General features: G+C 43.3%; 2 protein-coding genes across 4 annotated transcripts in view; one reads left to right on the plus strand and one right to left on the minus strand.

The window, feature by feature from the left end:
- The window catches only part of BUD23 (BUD23 rRNA methyltransferase and ribosome maturation factor), a 100,703-nt gene that overhangs the window by 19,541 nt on the left and 61,682 nt on the right, over nt 1-19,480 (minus strand). Inside the window, exon 1 of one of the 3 annotated variants that reach the window (XM_075854122.1) lies at nt 12,476-12,670. The exons of the other annotated variants lie outside the window; for them this stretch is intronic. Coding sequence (XP_075710237.1) covers nt 12,476-12,523 — 48 coding nt within the window. The 5' untranslated portion in view covers nt 12,524-12,670. Of the gene's footprint in view, nt 1-12,475; nt 12,671-19,480 lie in introns of those variants that run through there. 3 annotated transcript variants of the gene reach the window in all.
- DNAJC30 (DnaJ heat shock protein family (Hsp40) member C30) lies at nt 12,849-14,024 on the plus strand. The gene has a single exon (XM_075854124.1). It carries the CDS (start codon nt 12,942-12,944, stop codon nt 13,812-13,814), a length of 873 nt encoding a protein of 290 aa, XP_075710239.1. The 5' UTR covers nt 12,849-12,941; the 3' UTR covers nt 13,815-14,024.

Below are 19,480 nucleotides of genomic sequence, written 5' to 3' on the forward strand. Positions count from 1 at the left end.
TGACGGCAAAGTGCTATCGTGACGGCAAAGTGCTATCGTGACGGCAAATCCCGACACTTCGGTAACGTTTCTGTGGTACTTACAGCAGAGAAAGCGTAATCTCACGAGATCACGCTGTAAATGACAGGTTACAGCGAGATTACGCTTGCTCTGCTGTAAGTACCACAGAAACGTTACCGAAGTGTCGGGATTGTGAATAGACATCACGTCCTGGCTGGATGGAATGTCTACTCACTGTCTAAACACTTCAGTAACGTTAATGTGTCAGTCTAAGACTGCACATACTGATCTAGCAGGATCCCTATGCACTGAGTAAATGAATGGGGAGAAGTGTATGACGCTGATTGGTCACCGATTGGTCAGCGTCATACACTTCTCTTTACAACACTCACTTGGTCTAAAGTAAAAACCCACCCAGTTGGGCATTAAGAAAGTAATAAGCATAAAGCTAAAATCGCTAACATGGTAAAAATAGATTGTTTTTCTAAATAAAAAGCACTGCTGTCACCTACATTACAGCGCCCATCTCCTTATGTAGGAGATAGGCCACTTATAATGTGGTGACAGAGTCTCTTTAACCCGCTCAGCGAACTGCGTAAAAAAATACAATGCAAAAATTGCTGATTTCTGTGAATCCTGCCTTAAAAAAAATGTGATAAAAAGTGATCAAAAAGCCACATCTACAACCAAATATGCAACTCAGCTCTCTACTCACTGAAATATCTCAACAAGGAGATGAACAACTGGAGCAGGTAAAAAAGAGGTGAAATCCTCAACACCACAAAAAAACAGAGACAAAATGATAGTTTTTTACCGCTCAGACGGTTGTAGATGTACAGTCTGAAGTGTCCATCAAGGGTTTGACCTTCCCCTCAGCTAGCATGCAGAAAAAACTATCCAAATTTCCACTGGTGTGTATATCTCGCTGGTACTTGTGGTTCCACACAGAAGTGAAACTGCAGAAATGCAACAAAAATGGATATAGATAAAAGCATAAGATAAGCTCTTGTAACACGCCAAATAATGCAACCCTAGGGAGTTACAAGAGCTTATCCATTTTTGTAAGTATGGAATAAAGTCGTGGAATTTGTAGTTTCCAAAAGGTAGTGATCTATCTCCTTTTTCTCCCTTGTTGGAGATTTAGAACATCACGTACGAGGATATACACAGCAAGCAGTTGCATTTCTGCAGTTTCACTTCTGTGTGGAACCACAAGTACCAGCGAGATATACACACCAGTGGAAATTTGGATCGTTCTTTCTGCATGCTAGCTGAGGGGAAGGTCAAACCCTTGATGGACACTTCAGACTGTACATCTACAACCGTCTGAGCGGTAAAAAACTATCAAAAAGCCACATCTACTGCAAAACGGTACCAATAAAAACTACAAGTCGTCCCTCATAAAAAAAAAGCCCTACAACCGCATCAAAGAAAAAAAGCGTAAGTGTGTAAAACATATAAAAGCTATATAAACTTGGTATTGTTGCAATCGTAACATCCTGCTGACTAAAGTTATTGTGTTATTTATACCACAAGGTAAACTGTGTAAATTTAGGATGCAAAAAAGTGTGGTGAAATTGCTGTTTTTTTTCAATAATAATAAAAATTCATCAATAAAATATGTACCCCAAAACGGTGCTATTAAAAAATACAACTTGACCCACAAAAAACAAGACCTTATACAGCTATGTCGACGCAAAAATAAAAAAAGTTTTAGCTCTTTGAATGAGACAATGGAAAGACGTAGTTCTCCGGGGACCAAAAACTGCATTGCAATAATATATTTATGTGAAACGAAGTAACTTACTAATATACTTTAATTTAACCCCTTCCCGACATATGACATACAGTTACCTAATAGCCGGGTAGGGTAAGTATGGAGTGTGCTCACGGAGTGAACCCGCTCCATACGATGCGGGTGTCGGCTGTTTGTTACAGCCGAAACTTCAGGGTAACGAGCGGCATCGCGCTCCAGCGCGATCCTGCTCGTTTAACTCGTTAAATGCTGCGGTCAATAGCGACCGCAGCATTTAAATCGTTAGAAAGAGGGGGGGGGGCGATGGTTGCTATGGCTGCCTGGAGGCCTAATGAAGGCCTCCGGCAGGGCTTAATAGATGCCTGTCAGAATCACGATATGCTGCAATACATTAGTAGACTAATAAAAAAAGTAAAAATGAGTTAAATAAAGGGTTTTTTTGTGTAAAGAAAAAATAAAAATATTAAAAGTTCAAAAAAAAAAAACCTTTTCCCATTTTCCCCCTAGAGCATAGTAAAAAATAAATAAATAAACATAATTGGTATCGCCGTATCTGTAAAAGTCTGAACTATTACAATATATCATTATTTAACCCGCACGGTGAAAGCCGTAAAAAAAAAAAAAATTTGTAAAAGCCAGAATGTCTATTTTTTGGTCACCTAATCTCCCACAAAAAATGAAATAAAAAGTTACCAAACCGTCGCATGTACACCAAAATGGTATTATTAAAAACTACATATTTGGCCAATTCAGGGGTTTCCTATCACTGGAGTTCCCGAGCAGAGCATTAGCTGATGCTCTGCCTGGGGACTACAGAACTTCTGCCAACTGTCCATACATGGACAACGACATCAGCAGCAGTACTGGAGTCCATGAGCAAAGCATCATCGTGACAGCGACGTGGGCAGAAGTGCTGGAGTCCCCAGGCAGAGTATTAGCTGACACTTTGCTCGGAAACTTCAGTACTGCTGCCGACGTCATTGTCCATATATGGACAGTGACGTGGGCAAAAGTTGTGGAGTCTCCAGGCAGAGCATCAGCTGATGCTCGGCTCGGGGTCTCCAGTACTGCTGCCGACGTCACTGTCCATATATAGATAGTGACAGTGACTTGACAGAAGGAAGTGCTTTGACTCCCCAGGGACAGCATGAGCTGATGCTTTGCTCGGGGACTCCAGCCCTGCTCCTGACGCCACTGTCCATATATTGTCAGTGACATCAGGGGTTTCCAATCGCTGGAGTTCCAAGGCAGATCATCAGCTGATGCTCTGCTCGGGGACTCCAGCGATAGGAAACCCCTGAATTTACTAAATATGGACATCAGGAGCAGGGCTGGAGTCTCCGAGCAAATCACTAGCTGATGCTCTGCTCGGGACTTAAAGAGGCTCTGTCACCAGATTTTGCAACCCCTATCTCCTATTGCAGCAGATCGGCGCTGCAATGTAGATTACAGTAACGTTTTTATTTTTAAAAAACGAGCATTTTTGGCCAAGTTATGACCATTTTTATATTTATGCAAATGAGCCTTTCTTAAAGAGGCTCTGTCACCAGATTTTGCAGCCCCTATCTGCTATTGCAGCAGATAGGCGCTGCAATGTAGATTACAGTAACGTTTTTATTTTTTAAAAACGAGCATTTTTGGCCAAGTTATGACCATTTTTGTAGTTATGCAAATGAGGCTTGCAAAAGTCCAAGTGGGTGTGTATTATGTGCGTACATCGGGGCGTTTTTAATACTTTTACTAGCTGGCCGTTCTGATGAGAAGTATCATCCACTTCTCTTCAGAACGCCCAGCTTCTGGCAGTGCAGACACAGCCGTGTTCTCGAGAGATCACGCTGTGTCGTCACTCACAGGTCCTGCATCGTGTCAGACGAGCGAGGACACCGGCACCAGAGGCTACAGTTGATTCTGCAGCAGCATCAGCGTTTGCAGGTAAGTAGCTACATCGACTTACCTGCTAACGCCGATGCTGCTGCAGAATAAACTGAAGCCTCTGGTGCCGGTGTCCTCGCTCGTCTGACACGATGCAGGACCTGTGAGTGACGTCACAGCGTGATCTCTCGAGAACACGCTGTGTCTACACTGCCAGAAGCTGGGCGTTCTGAAGAGAAGTGGATGATACTTCTCATCAGAACGCCCAGCTAGTAAAAGTATTAAAAACGCCCAGATGTACGCACATAATACACGCCCACTTGGACTTTTGCACGCCTCATTTGCATAACTACAAAAATGGTCATAACTTGGCCAAAAATGCTCGTTTTTTAAAAATAAAAACGTTACTGTAATCTACATTGCAGCGCCTATCTGCTGCAATAGCAGATAGGGGTTGCAAAATCTGGTGACAGAGCCTCTTTAAGTTGAACTTCATAGTCCTGGAGTTGAACTTGATTGACCTCCGGTTCATTAACCATCAGATGAACTTGAACTTTAAGTACAACTGGGCGTGTTTAAAGTTATGTACAACTGGGCGTGTATTGTGTGCGTACATCTGGGCGTTTTTACTTCTTTTACTAGCTGGGCGTTGTGAATAGAAGTGAATGATGCTGACGAATCAGCATCATCCACTTCTCTTCGTTAACACCCAGCTTCTGGCAGTTCACAGACACACAGCGTGTTCTCGAGAGATCACGCTGGGACGTCACTTCCTGCCCCAGGTCCTGCATCGTGTCAGACGAGCGAGGACACATCGGCACAAGGCAACAGAGGCTACATCGACTTACCTGCAAACGCTCATGCTGCTGCAGAATCAACTGTAGCCTCTGTCGCCTGGTGCCGATGTGTCCTCGCTCGTCCGACACGATGCAGGACCTGGGGCAGGAAGTGACGTCCCAGCGTGATCTCTCGAGAACACGCTGTGTGTCTGTGCACTGCCAGAAGCTGGGTGTTAACGAAGCGAAGTGGATGATACTGATTCGTCAGCATCATACACTTCTATTTACAACGCCCAGCTAGTAAAACAAGTAAAAACGCCCAGATGTAACTAACACAATACACGCCCAGTTGTACTTAAGAAAGCCTCATTTGCATAAATATAAAAATGGTCATAACTTGGCCAAAAATGCTTGTTTATGAAAAAAAAAAATGTTACTCTGATTTACATTGCAGCGCCGATCTGCTGCAATAGGAGATAGGGGTTGCAAAATCTGGTGACAGAGCCTCTTTAAGAAATAGGCAGTGTGACAGCCCCTTGCAGTCATGTTCACAAACAGAACATGAAGCAAGCTCTCAGTCACGTGGGGCCGTGTCAGTGCGTCATTATTAGGAAAACTCCAGGACTTCCAGGAACAATTCACGAGGGTTGAACTGCACCATTTAGTGCAGAGTTTTAAATTAAAGCACATTAGTAAGTTACATCATTTCACATAAATATATTATTGAAATGCAATTTTTGGTCCCCGGATAACCCTTTTAAGGTTTAAAATAGGCTGGTCACTAAGGGGCTAAAGCGTACCTTACTTTTCAGAATAAGCTGTCATAAGTGTGTCAAGGAAAGTAGTGAGAGGTCCGGCACATGATGATAAGTAAAAATGCAAGACTGTTTATTAGTATCACATTAAAAAACAAGTGATTAAATTCCCGCGAAGAGAACGCTTATGCATTTCGAAGTTCTTAATCATTTTTGTCATAAGTGTGTACATGAGGAATAACACTATTTCTGCTTATTAAATGGTGTATTCTGATTTTTTTTTAGCAGTTTTGTCCTATGCAGTATCTATATGTAATTTTCAGGCGTCTAAATGGGCGGAGCTATCTGCTATGATGTTTCCACACACAGCAAGCACAGAAAAGAGGAGAATCCTGCTCACCTATCTCTATTTATTACATAAATAGAAGCAGCAGCATGGAGGAGATCATACAGCAGTAATGAGCAGTGTAGCTGAAAATCAAGCACTGGGGTGACATATAACTCCTACCAGTAGCCTGTGTCTTCCTCACTCTGTCCCTCCTTCAACCTCCCCTCTCCATGGATTTGTATGGCAGCATCTATGTCTTCTCTCACTGCTTCCGCTACCCCTCCCCTCAGACTTGTATTGACAGGCAGTGAAGTGACACCCCCCCCCCCCACTTCCTGCAAACCATCTTCTCTGATACTAGGGACAGACAATACTCGACAACAGACGGTGGACAGCAGATTACAGGAATGGAGACACCTAGTGGCAGTAACTTCACACCTGATTTGCATGGATAAAACAACTAAATTTTAACAGTAAGTAAATTATAAACTTGACCTATATCAGGTACTATTAGATTAGTATAAGTTGTTTGAAAAGTTAGTGTCCATTTAACCCCTTCCCGCAAATGGGCGTTACTGTACGTCCTATTTAGCGGCTCGTTCCCGCAAATGGGCGTACAGTAACGCCCTGAGGATGAAGCAGGCACAGGAGCTGTGCGCGCTTCATCCTCAGCGGGTGTCGGCTGTAATATACAGCTGACATCCCGCTGCAACGGCGGCGATCACTGTTATGTCCGATCGCCGCCATTTAACCCCTCAAATGCCGCTGTCAATAGCGACAGCGGCATTTAAGTGATTGATACAGAGGGAGGGGGCTCCCTCTGTACCCCGTTGGCCCCCCGCGAAAAATCGCGGGGTTCTGATGGTTGCAATGGCAACCAGGAAGCCTAGCAATGGCTTCCTGGTTGCCAGGTACAGGAGCCTATTAGGTCCTGCCCGAGGCAGGACGTAATAGGCTCAACTGTCAGTTATAAAATGACAGTTATAATACACTGCACTACACAAGTACATACAGAAGTAGTGCAGTGTATTGTACAGGGAATCAGAAGATCAGATCTTCCAGTCGCCTAGTATGTGTAAAATAAAAAGTTTAAAAAAAGGATTAAAAAAAGATTTAGATAAATAAATAAAAGTTTTATGTAATAAAAACAATAATCATCTTGTGTCCCTGATCAAGTCCTTTATAATTCGAAAAAAATGGAAAAAAAAAAGACAAAAACTAGACATAATAGGTATCGCCGCGTTCGTATCGGTGTGACCTATAAAAATATAATATTATTTATCCCGCACGGTGCACACCGTAAAAAAAATACCATAAAAAACAATGGCAGAATTTCCTTTTTTGGTCACGTTGTTTCCAATAAAATGGAATAAAAAGTGATCAAAAAGTCGCGCGTAGCCAAACATGGTACCAATAAAAACTACAGTGTGTCAGGCAAAAAACAAGCCCTCACAAAGCTCCGTCGACATAAAAATAAAAAAGTTATGACTCTCAGGATATGGTGACACTAAAACATTTTATTTATAAAAAGGGTTTTTATTGTGTAAAAGTAGTAAAACATATAAAAACGATATAAATTTGGTATTGCCATAATCGTATCGAACCGCAGAATAAAGTAAACATGTTGTTTATACTGCACAGAGAACGCCGTTAAAAATTGATTTAAAAAAAAGCAGCGAGAGAATTTCTGTTTTTTGGTCTCCTCATCCCCCAAAAAATGGAATAAAAAAACTGATCACATTATCACATTTACCCCAAAATGATACTAATAAAAACTACAGCTCATCACATGAAAATCAAGCACTCGCACAGCTCGTCAACGGAAAAATAAAAAGTTATGACTCTTGGAACGCAATAATGCAAAACGACGGCCCAGACTAATTTATATGTGCAGCAGTTCTTCACCTAAAACCCCACGTCATCATTTGCAGCCCCCATTTGTAGACCCTGTAAATGCAGCGAAATCGATGACATTTTGGGGTCTGTGCTACATATGGGGCTAGTGAAGAAGTCAAAGATTAGACAATGCTGGAGTGCGGATATTTTGTACAATACCACGGACACCCTTTAGAAGTGCGACTCCTGCACCCAAAAATCCGGCCTGTGCATGAAGGATTGGTTGAAAGCGTACGTCACTATCCAGGGATCATTCATTTTATTATTCATTCTCCCCATTATTACATCATCCTATTATGTATGACCTGTTGCACTCCGCCCAGCTTACATATACCCTGATGTACTCCACATAGCTTACATATACCCTGATACACTCCACCCAGCTAAGGGGAGATACAGACGGAGGTTGCGTTTTTGCGCGCGCGAACAACGCTGCGTTTTGCGCGCGCAAAAACCATTTGACAGCTGCGTGTGTCATCCGTGTCTGATGCGCGGCTGCGTGATTTTCACGCAGCCGCCATCAGAGATGAGGCTAGTCGAGGCCCGTCACTGTCCAAGGTGCTGAAAGAGCTAATTCTTTCAGCACCCTCGACAGTGAATGCCGAACACAATATCGAAAAACCTGTTGAAAAAAAAAGAAAAAGTTCGTACTTACCGAGAACTTCCCGGCCGTTGCCTTGGTGACGCGTCCTTGGTGACGCGTCCCTCGACATCGGGCCCCACCTCCCTGGATGACGCGCCAGTCCATGTGACCGCTGCAGCCTGTGCTTGGCCTGTGATTGGCTGGAGCTGTCACTTGGACTGAATTGTCATCCCGGGAGGTCAGACTGGAGGAAGACGCCGGGAGTTAACGGTAAGTCAGAACTTCGTTTTTTTTTCTACAGGTTCATGTATATTGGGATCGGAAGTCACTGTCCATGGTGCTGAAACAGTTTAACTCTTTCAGCACCATAGACAGTGACTTTCTCCTGACGTCGTGTACCGATAATTATTTTGCCGAGTTCGGCCAAACCCGGTGAAGTTCGGTTCGCTTGTCCGGCTTCGCTCATCGCAAAGACACTCCGTTTGGATGTTCGGAAACAGAAAAGCACGTGGTGCTTTTCTGTTTACATTCATCCTTTTGACAGCTGGTGCGCTGTTTCAGTCGGTTCGCACGGAAGTGCTTCCGTGCAACCTGCGTGGTTTTCACGCACCCATTGACTTCAATGGGTGCGTAATGCGCGAAATACGCAGAGTTATTGAACCTGTCGCGCTTTTTGCGCAGCAGACAAACGCTGCGCAAAAAGCACGGACTGTCTGTACTGCCCCATAGACTTGTATTGGTCCATGCGTGCCGCGTGAAAACCACGCGGCCCGCACGGACCGAATACACGCTCGTGTGAATCCCCCCTAACACATACCCTGATGTACTCCCCACAGCTTACATATACCCTGATGTAATCCGCCCAGTTTACATATATCCTGATGTACTCCGCACAGCTTACATATACCCTGATACACTCCACCCAGCTAACACATACCCTGATGTACTCCGCCCAGTTTACATATACCCTGATGTACTCCGCCCAGTTTACATATACCCTGATGCACTCTGCCCAGTTTACATATATCCTGATGTACTCCGCACAGCTTACATATACCCTGATGTACTCCACATAGCTTACATATACCCTGATACACTCCACCCAGCTAACACATACCCTGATGTACTCCCCACAGCTTACATATACCCTGATGTACTCCGCCCAGCTTACATATACCCTGATGCACTCCGCCCAGCTTACATATACCCTGATGCACTCCACCCAGCTAACATATACCCTGATGCACTCCACCCAGCTAACATATACCCTGATGCACTCCACCCAGCTTACATATGCCCCCATATGCAACACTAAACAAAACTACTACCAAGCAAAATCTGCGCTCCAAAAGCCAAATGGAGGTCCTTCTGGGCCTGGCAGTGTGCCAAAACAGCAGTTAATGACCACATATGGGGTATTACTGTACTTTGGAGAACCGCTTAACAATAATTTATGGGGTGTGTGTCTACGGTGGTACAAGCTGGGCACAACACATTGGGCACTGAAATAGCATATATGTGGAAAATGGCAATTTTAAATCTGCAACATCCACGGTGCACTAATTTCTACAAAACCTTTGGGATTAAAATGCTCACTACACTTCTAGATGAATTCCTTGAGGGGTGTAGTTTCCCAAATGGGGTCACTTTTCAGGGGTTTTCACTGTTCTGGTACCTCAGCGCAATGCAACATGGAGTAAAAAACAAATTTTGTAAAATCTCCACTCCAAAAACGAAATTGCGCTTTTTCCCTTTAGACTCTTGCTGTATGTCCAAATAGCAGTTTACAACCACATATGGGGTACTTCCCTATTCAGGAGAAATTTTGTCACACATTTTGGGTTGTCTTTTCTCCTGTATTGCTTGTGTAAATGAAAAATTATGTGCTAAATCTATAGGTTATTGGAAAAAAAACAAAAAACATTTTCACGGCCCAATTCTAATAAAATCTGTAAAACACCTGAGGGATCAAAATGCTCACTACACCTCTAATTTAATTCTTTGATAGGTATAGTCTCCAAAATGGGATTACACCTGGGGAATTTCTACTATACTGGTACTTCAGGGGCCCTGCAAATGCGACATGGCCCCCAGAAACCAATTCAGCAAAATCTGAGCTGCAAAATCCAAATGGTGCTCCGTCCCCTCTGAGCCCTGCCGTGGGTCCAAACAGCAGTTTATTACCACATATGGGGTATTGCCATAATCAGGAGAAATTGCTTTACAAATGTTGAGGTGCTTTTTCTCCTTTATTCCTTCTAAAAATTAGAAAATTCTATGTTTTTTCAGAAAAAAAGTCTATTTTCATCTTCACAGACTAATTCTAATAAATTCAGCAAAAAAACCTGTGGGGTCAAAATGGCAACTATACCACTAGAAAAATTCCTTGAGGGGCATAGTTTCCAAAATTGAGTCACTTTTGGGGGGTTTCCCCTGTTTAGGTCCCTCCAGTGTGTTGCAAACACGACACGGCACCGAAAAATATTCCAGTAAAATCAGTGCTCCAAAATCCAAATGGCGCTCCTTCCCTTCTGAGCACTGCCGTGGGTCCAAGCAGCAGTTTATTACCACATGTGGGGTATTTCCGTAATCGGAAGAAGTAGCTTTACAAGTTTTGGGGTGCTTTTTCTCCTTTATTACTTGCAAAAATTCGAAAATTCTAAGTTTTTCCACAATAAAAGTAGATTTTCATTTTCACAGACTAATTCAAATAAATTTAGCAGAAAACCTGTGAGGTCAAAATGCTAACTATACCCCTAGATAAATTCCCTGACGGGTGTAGTTTCAAAAATGGGGTCACTTTTGAGGGTTTCCACTGTTTTGGCACCACAAGACCTCTTCAAACCTGACATGGTGCCTAAAATATAATCTAAAAAAAATGGAGGCCCCAAAATCCTCTAGGTGCTCCTTTGCTTCTGAGGCCTGTGTTTCAGTCCATTACCGCACTAGGGCCACATGCGGGACATTTCTAAAAACTGCAGAATCTGGGCAATACATATTGAGTTGCGTTTCTCTGGTAAAACCTTCTGTGTTACAGAAAAAAATGTATTACAAATGAATTTTGTAAAAAAAAATGAAATTTGAAAATTTCAGCTCTACTTTCCTTCAATTCCTGTGAAACGCCTAAAGGGTTGAAACACTTTCTGAATGCTGTTTGAATACTTTGAGGGGTGCAGTTTTCAAAATGGGATGTTTTATGGGGGTTTCTAATATATAAGGCCCTCAAAACCACTTCAGAACTGAACTGGTCCCTGAAAAAAATAGCCTTTTGAAATGTTCTTAAAAATATGAGAAATTGCTGCTAAAGTTCTAAGTCTTGTAACGTCCTCGAAAAATAAAAGGATGTTCAAAAAACGATGCAAACATAAAGTAGATATATGGGGGATGTTAACTAGTAACTATTTTGTGTGGTATTACTATCTGTTTTACAAGTAGATACATTTAAAATTAGAAAAATCATAATTTCTTCAAATTTTCTCTAAATTTTGGTGTTTTTCACAAATAAGCAATAAATTTATCGACCAAATTTTTTCACTAACCTAAAGTACAATATGTCACGAGAAAACAATCTCAGAATCGCTTGGATAGGCAAAAGCATTCCGGAGTTATTACCACATAAAGTGACATGTCAGATTTGAAAAAATGGGTCTGGTCCTGAAGGCCAAAAATAGCTTGGTCTTGAAGGGGTTAAAGGGGATTTTCAGCTTTATAAAAAAAATAAAAATAAAAGGCTAAGGGTTGCCTCGTTTTTTACTGCCGAAAATGGTGCGGAATTTGCTGGTCTGAAAAACGTAGCATTTCAGTCCACATTCCACAGCAGGAATTTACATGGTGTGGTACGAAAAATATGCAACGCAGGTGAATTTCTGCTCAGAATTTTTACACAACGTGTGAATAAGGTTTGTTAAATCTCACCCACTTTGCTGCTATTGTATTCTGCGGCATATTTTCCACCCGCAATTCCAGACGGAAAATACGCAGCAATTCTGCTACGTGTGGACAAGCCCTTATGGTCCAAAATAACTGCACAAAGGTCTCATGGTCACAATGAAGTGCCATGCCGACACGAGTACTTCAGTGGTGATGTTTGGATGTGTGGCACATGACCACTCTGGACAGTGATTGGCGGCAACAGTCATGTGACAGTACAGCCCATCATTTCTGGGGAAATGTAAACATAGACCAGCGATGAGGGACCACAACACCATTGGTACAGGATTTAATTAAAAGGGGAGTATGTGCGGATTTGTTATATTGCACCATAAGTAACTTCCATAAGATTTCTAAGGTATCAGTGTAACATAGACTTGCAGTGAAGATCTCTGCATTCATGGCGACAATATGATTGTTACAATCTGTCTTCTCTCCTTATAGATGATAATTAATTCTTTGTCATTATCTGTAGTAAACTTCAATAATAGAGCGATGGTCTCATATAGACCGACTGCAGTCCCGCTAAACATACTACCCGGTTACATGATCTCAGTGGCAGGTGACAGCTCTCACCAGTTCTGCAGGTCCAGTCGACTCCGGTCTCTTTACATTCCCAGCCATGATTCTAGCACATCCAATACTCTTTACACGTGAGAGCGGGCGCACACATATTACATCACGTTTAGTTCCCCTGAACTCTTCTCACAAGAGGATGACGTAAATATTATCCCTGTGTCTCCTCTTGAGGAGCCATTATTTTACAGCAGCAATCCAACCCTGTGAGTCTTCAACAAAATGGCCGCGACGCAATCCACTAGCGTCGCTGACATCACCCGTTTCAAGTAGTTTTCGAGCAGATAGATTCCAAACCTCGTTTTAGTTCACTTCCGACAACTAACAATATCACTGGTTACACTTATGATTGACATATTCTCTAACCAATCACCTTAGAGGATAAAAATATTTTCAATGAAATGACCCGCCTTAGTAGCGTGTCACGTGATTGGTTGAAGCGCTACCGGCCTCCGCGCCGGTAAATATGGCGGAGGTCAGCTTAAGGTTGTTACGGAGTAAAGCACGGCAACACTTGATTGAGGAGAGTATTCCGTGCGGCAGAAAACATGGCAGTTTGTTGGTCCCACCTTGCGGGGTTTCCGGTAAATGCACTGAGGCAAGCTATAGACTGCAGTTTTATACATTGTGGCCCTCAGAAACTCATAGGGGCCGGGTGGCACGGGGGACTGTGGACAGGCAAATGAACACCAAACAGGAGGTGCGTGTCTATTCTCAATGGACTGCTTCAAGAGCCTTCTATCACCAAAATGGCCGCCAAAGAAATGGCCCCAACAACGGTGCTCAGGACTCAAGGTCTCCTCTGTATAAAAGCCGTACAGCGTACTACGACATTCTGGAGGTGACTGGAAACGCCACACAGTCCCAGATTAAGACCGCCTATTACAAGCAGTCCTTTCGCTTCCACCCAGACCGCAACTGTGGGAATGAGGGCGCTGCCAAGCAGTTTGGGATGGTGACTGAGGCTTACTATGTATTGGGCAGCATCGGCCTGAGAAAGAAGTATGACCATGGCATCCTGAGCCTGGAAGATGTCCGCTCTGCAAAGAAACCCAGTGGGAAAAGTGTCAGCCCTTCCCGTAAAGCAGGTGGTCCGAGAGCGGCAGCCGCTAACTCCAGCTCCGAGACACCTACCAAGCCCATGTTTGACTTTGATGCCTTTTACCAGGCCCATTATGGGGAGCAGTTGGCACGGGAGAGGTCCTGGAAGGCCAGACGGGAGCGCTTAGAGAAGCAGAAGACGGAGAATAAAATGTCTTTCGGGCTTAATAAGCTTGGCGAGTTGTCATCGGTGCTGCTTTTCGTGTCTGCCACCATTCTGCTTCTGTCGCTACGATAAAGACCGTTACTCCATGATATTTTATATAATCCTAGTGAAGTGGTAACTTCTTGGAAATGGATTTCTGTTCACAAATATGGCATATAATGAATAAGGAGATTTGTGGGTGCACTCAGCTATTCCTATTCATCATAATGCAAAGTGGCTGAGCTTATGTGCCCCCCCCCCCCATCTGGTAATAAAGGGGACGGAGTACCCCCATTGTCAGTATTCAGACGCCCACCAATCAGACGTTCATAGCATATCTAATCAAGTGTAACTGTAAACAATATTTAACATTTTAAAAGTACATCAAAGTTTCATAACATCACATCTTTAGCATGTCATTCGCATTCAGAGCTGCGCTCCATATGAGTCTGGTTTCTACAGGAATTCTGAGCTTTCTATGAGCTACGTGACCCTAAAACTTCGCTCTGAAAATTGTGAATTTTAAGATTAGTGATTTGTGAATTGGCAGTGTGCGCCTAAAGGGGTATTTCAACTTTCCTACTACACGGCCAAAAGATAATCTACCTAGTTGTCCTTGGATATGTTCTATACGGTTACATCTGTACCTGCATAGGGGAACAAGGCAATGCAGGACTCAAACACTTAAACCAACTTTTTACTTTTAGCCGTGTGGGTGAATGGCAAAAACCCCAGTAAAGTGGATCTGCCATCATAGCAGCATAGTACAGGTCTGCTGCACTATTGGCACAAAAACATTGGGGCAGATTTACCTTGAGTGGTGTTTTATGGGCTAGTCTTAGTCTGAAGCCCACAAGAGAAACATGTAACGAATTTATGAAGAGGCGCACACCGCTTAATAAATTAGTCGAGTCTTGTGCTGTCTGGGCGGCAGAAAGTAAAATCTACAGCTACAAACTGGCATATACTTACTTTATAATTGACACCAATTTTTGGCATAAATGATAGTAAATGTGTCAGGCTGCAGCTTGCTCTGCTCCTTCCGCTAAACCAAGCATACATTTTTTAAAAGTGTTGAGCGGCGGAAAGTGGTAAAAAAAAAAGTTGTAAATATGGCATGTGCCATAATTTGCAACCTTTTTAATTCCACAAACTTTTAAAGGGTAACCTGTCACCAATCTGCGGACAGCATTTTAGAGCAGGGGGAGCTGAGCACTTTGATTTATATATTTTTGTAGCTAAATATTCAGTATAACTTGTAATTTATTCATTTAAACCGCTGCTCATTCTGGGCTTAGGAGTCCAGTGGGCGGTCCTACACAGTGACCGCTATCTCTGTATTAAGGCTGGATTCACACGAGCATGTTCCCATACTGAAAACATGATTACAGTACGGGACAGTAGTTCCTCAGAGAGGCAGGGACTCCTAGCGTCGTACATAAGTATGATGCTAGGAGCCCGGCTCCCTGCAGTGTGTTCGGTCCGGGACTTGCGGCCGAAATACGTTCCGTCCATTACGGACGTAACATGGTCGTGTGAAGCCAGCCTAACACTTGTAAATGAAAGATGTCCATCACTCTGTAGGACCGCCCACTGGACTCCTGAGCCTGGAATAAGCAGCAGTATAAATTGAGTTATACTGTATCTTTTGCTATAAAAATAAATTAACCTGCTCACTTACTCTTTCTCCATAACATACTGCCTGCTGATTGGACAGCATTTTCATACGTGACCGGTTCCCTTAAATAAATCTTCTCCATTGTGCATTTTAACTAATAGCAGGTAGCAAAAAAACATAGCAAACCCATAGTTTTGAGTCCACCGTGTACATGTGGTGGGCGATTTCCCCTTCCTCTCACCACCTCTTCCCACCCCTCTCAGGATTGACTTATGAATAGCCATGTATCTGGCTGTCTCTTCTGAGACTGCTCCTCTCGTGACCACAGCGGACTGATAACTATGAGCCCTACTGCATTCTTCATCAGCTAGATTACGCAAATGACACAAACTTTTTGTGCCATCTGGGCTATTAGTTCAGTCGTAACAGTATGAACACAGATCTGCTTTAAAGGGAATGTGTCGCTAGAAATTTTTTTAATATTTTTTTTTTTAGTTAAACAATTATTATTTGAGTGATTACACATTGTTTTAATTTTTTCACAATTCAGGATATATTCTAAATTAGATTCTAATTTATAACATTTCCATGTGCTGGCCACTAAAGGGAGCAGTTCCCAAAATTGCAGCCTGGTCAATGTGGTAAAGCAACCTCATTGCTTTATGCTGCAAATTTGGGGTAGACACAATCACTCTAGTGTCCTCACACAATGCCCCCTCCCTTATTCTGGCTAGTGCCAGGAGAAGGAGGGGTTTGAATCTTCAAACCTCCTACACTGTGTGCCGCCATTTTCTGAGCGACTGCACAGTGTAGGAGGATTAGATACAGTGCTCAGCAGACAGTATAACACGTACATGCACGAACATAATACACACATCATATACACAAACATAAATTACCTGCTCCTGCCGCCGCTGCCGCCTCCGCTCCTATTCCTTGCTCCTTCGCTTCCTTGAACATATGGCCGGAAGCCGCGGCCAGAAGTCGTCATCTTACTGTCCGCCAGCGGCTTCCGGTCCACAAGAAAATGGCGCCGGATTTCGCTCTGAGAACGAGCTTAGTTTTGGTCTGTGGGAGTGGCGCATTCGTCAATCGACACATACAGATATGAAAAAAAAATGGCAGCCCCCATAGGGAAGAAAAAGTAGAACACAAGAATATAAATAAAATTTGTTATCATATTTTAATAGCAATATGATAATAAAAAATAAATTATTAATGACACCTTCCCTTTAAGTTAGATGAAAATCATGCCACTAGTAGACCTAAACTACAAGAACATCTTCCAAAAGTAGCAATTAACTGCCAGTTCTGCGATCTAGTCCCAGTGCACACGATAGATCTGTAGTTTGTACTGCAGAAAAGTCTCATGGAACTAAAGCTTATGCCACGCGGTGCTATAGCCGCCTTATGTAATGAATGAAGTGTAAATTACTCTTATTTTGCCAAAGTGACAAGGTAAAGATATGTACGGCGCTGTAATATCTTGTTTCATAGCAATGAATGTTTACAACGTCTGTTAAAGAGTCTCTGTCACCACATTATAAGTGGCCTATATTGTACATAATGTGATCGGCGCTATAATGAAGATTACAGCAGTGTTTAATATTTAGAAAAACAATCATTTTTGATGGATTTATGACCTATTTTAGCTTCATGCTAATGACTTTCTTAATAGACAAGTGGGCGTGTTTTACTTTTTGACCAAGTGGGCGTTGTACAGAGGAGTGTATGACGCTGACCAATCAGTGACCAATCAGTGTCATACACTTCTCTCCATTCATTTACACAGCACATAGTGACACTGATTGGTCAGCGTCATACACTTCTTTACAACGCCCACTTGGTCAAAAAGTAAAACACGCCGAGTTGTCTATTAAGAACGTCATTAGAATAAATCTAAAATCGTTCATAACTCCGTCAAAAATGATCGTTTTTCTAAATAAAAAACTGCTGTCATCTACATTACACATGGGGCACTTATAAACTGATGACAGAGCCTCTTTAAGTCCTTTGAATCTCGGTTGATGTATGATACATGTTAAATTAGGACCTGTTCACATTTCCGTTCTGGGGTTCCGTCGGAGGTTTCCGTCGGGCGAACCCCGCAACGGAAAGTGAAAGCACAGCTTCCGTTTCAGTCAACATTGATCTCAATGGTGACGGAAACATCGCTAATGCTTTCCGTTCGTCACCATTCCGGTAGGTTTCCGGTTTTCTGGCGGAATCAAGAGCGGAGTCGACTGCACTATTGATTCCGTCGGAAACCTGCCGGAATGGTGACGAACGGAAGCTGTGCTTTCACTTTCCGTTGCGGGGTTCACCCGACGGAAACCTCCGACGGAACCCCGGAACGGAAAGCGAACGGTGATGTGAACAGACTTTGAAACTGTAAAAATGAGACCAGTGCCTTTCCTACGTGCCTTCTCCGAGCACAGGACCACCGCACTTTATAATATTTATTGTAATTAGTGTAAATATTACAGAAATCTACAGAAACGTGTACAAAACAGTAAACAGAAGTGAAGACTTGTTGATTTCTTTGATTTTACTCGAGTCCTTCTGTCATTTCATCTTCGGACGTCTTCGGATCTCTGAGACTGTTGTCTGAATCTCCTGTTCATTGCAAGGAGGAAGACTAAAGCCGTAGGGGCACAGACCCCCACCAATTACATCTTCTGACAGTAGAGTCAGTAAGAGTAAGGCCCCATGCACATAGCCGTGCCCGAAATCACGGCCCGCGATTGCGGGCACTGCTAGCTGATGTCGGGTGCCTGCATTTTTAGGCCGTGCTCCCATACTTTGTATGGGAGCGCGGCCCGTAAGATGCCAAAGAACGGATACTTTCCCTAATTTTCGGAATATTTCTATGGCACGGACATCCGTCCGTAGCGATATGGAAATGTCCATGGTCCATAGCACTAAATGGGTCTGTAATTGCGGACCGTATTACGGTCCGCAATTACGGAGCATTTTTACTGTCTTGTGCATGGGGCCTAAGGCTGAATTCGGACAAGCGTCTATCTCGTCCGGGTGACGGTTGTCTTTTTAACGGACCGTGTGAAGGGCCCGTGAAAAAAATAGGACGTCCTATTTTCGGCAATTTTCATGGATCCCGCAATAAACTCAAGTTTATGGAGCTCAGCGAAAACGGGTCACACTGGTGCGACTCGGACGTGAAAAACATTAATTTTTCGCATCCAAGTTTGCACTCATTCGTGTGAATCTGGCCTAACGGAGGGATGTCCTGTTGTAAATGTGGGAGAGGTGCTTTGGGACAATGCTGCGACTAGTGTTAATGGGGTGTAAAATAATACCTGTTATGGCTCACAGAACCAATTCACACAATACAACTAAGGCCTCGTTTACACGAGCGTGATATACGTGCGTGCGACGCGTGTGCTTTTCACGCGTGTCGTACGCACCTATATTAGTCTATGGGGGGCATGCAGACAGTCCATGAGTTTTGCTCAGCGTGAGTCCGCTGAAAAAAACTCACGACATGTCCTTTCTTTGTGCGCTGTTCACGCATCACGCACTCATTGAAGTCAATGGGTGCGTGAAAACCACGTATGTCACACGGAAGCACTTCCGTGCGAACTGCGTGATTCGCGCAACAGCTGTCAAACTCTGAATGTAAACCGAAAAGCACCACGTGCTTTTCTGTTTACAAACATCCAAACGGAGTGTCATAATGATGGCGGCTGCGGGAAAATCTCGCAGCCGCGCATTATACGCTGATGACACACGGAGCTGTTAAATGTCTTTTGCGCACGCAAAACACAGCGTTTTTTGCGTGCGGAAAACACACACGCTTGTGTAAATCAGGCCTAAGAATGAAGCTGATCAGGTGCGGTTTCTCTAACCCCCAGTATAGCCACTCTTTTTGCTGCATGGGAAATGTGGTATTACATGGTTCCCATTCAAATGAGTTGGTTACTGTATAGCGCCTAGTCTTGCAAGAGATGCCCTTTCTAACAGCTCCGGCTTATAGAACGGGGAACCCCTTATTTATGACTTAATATGTTACCACCCCTTTTAAGAGTCCCTCATTGCTGGCCCCTAACTTTTGTTAAAGATTGTTTTCTACGTAAGTCAGTGCATGAGCACATATACCATCATAATTGGTTGGGGTTTACTT

The sequence above is a fragment of the Rhinoderma darwinii genome, chromosome 2, assembly GCF_050947455.1.
Source record: "Rhinoderma darwinii isolate aRhiDar2 chromosome 2, aRhiDar2.hap1, whole genome shotgun sequence".
NCBI lineage: Eukaryota > Metazoa > Chordata > Amphibia > Anura > Rhinodermatidae > Rhinoderma > Rhinoderma darwinii.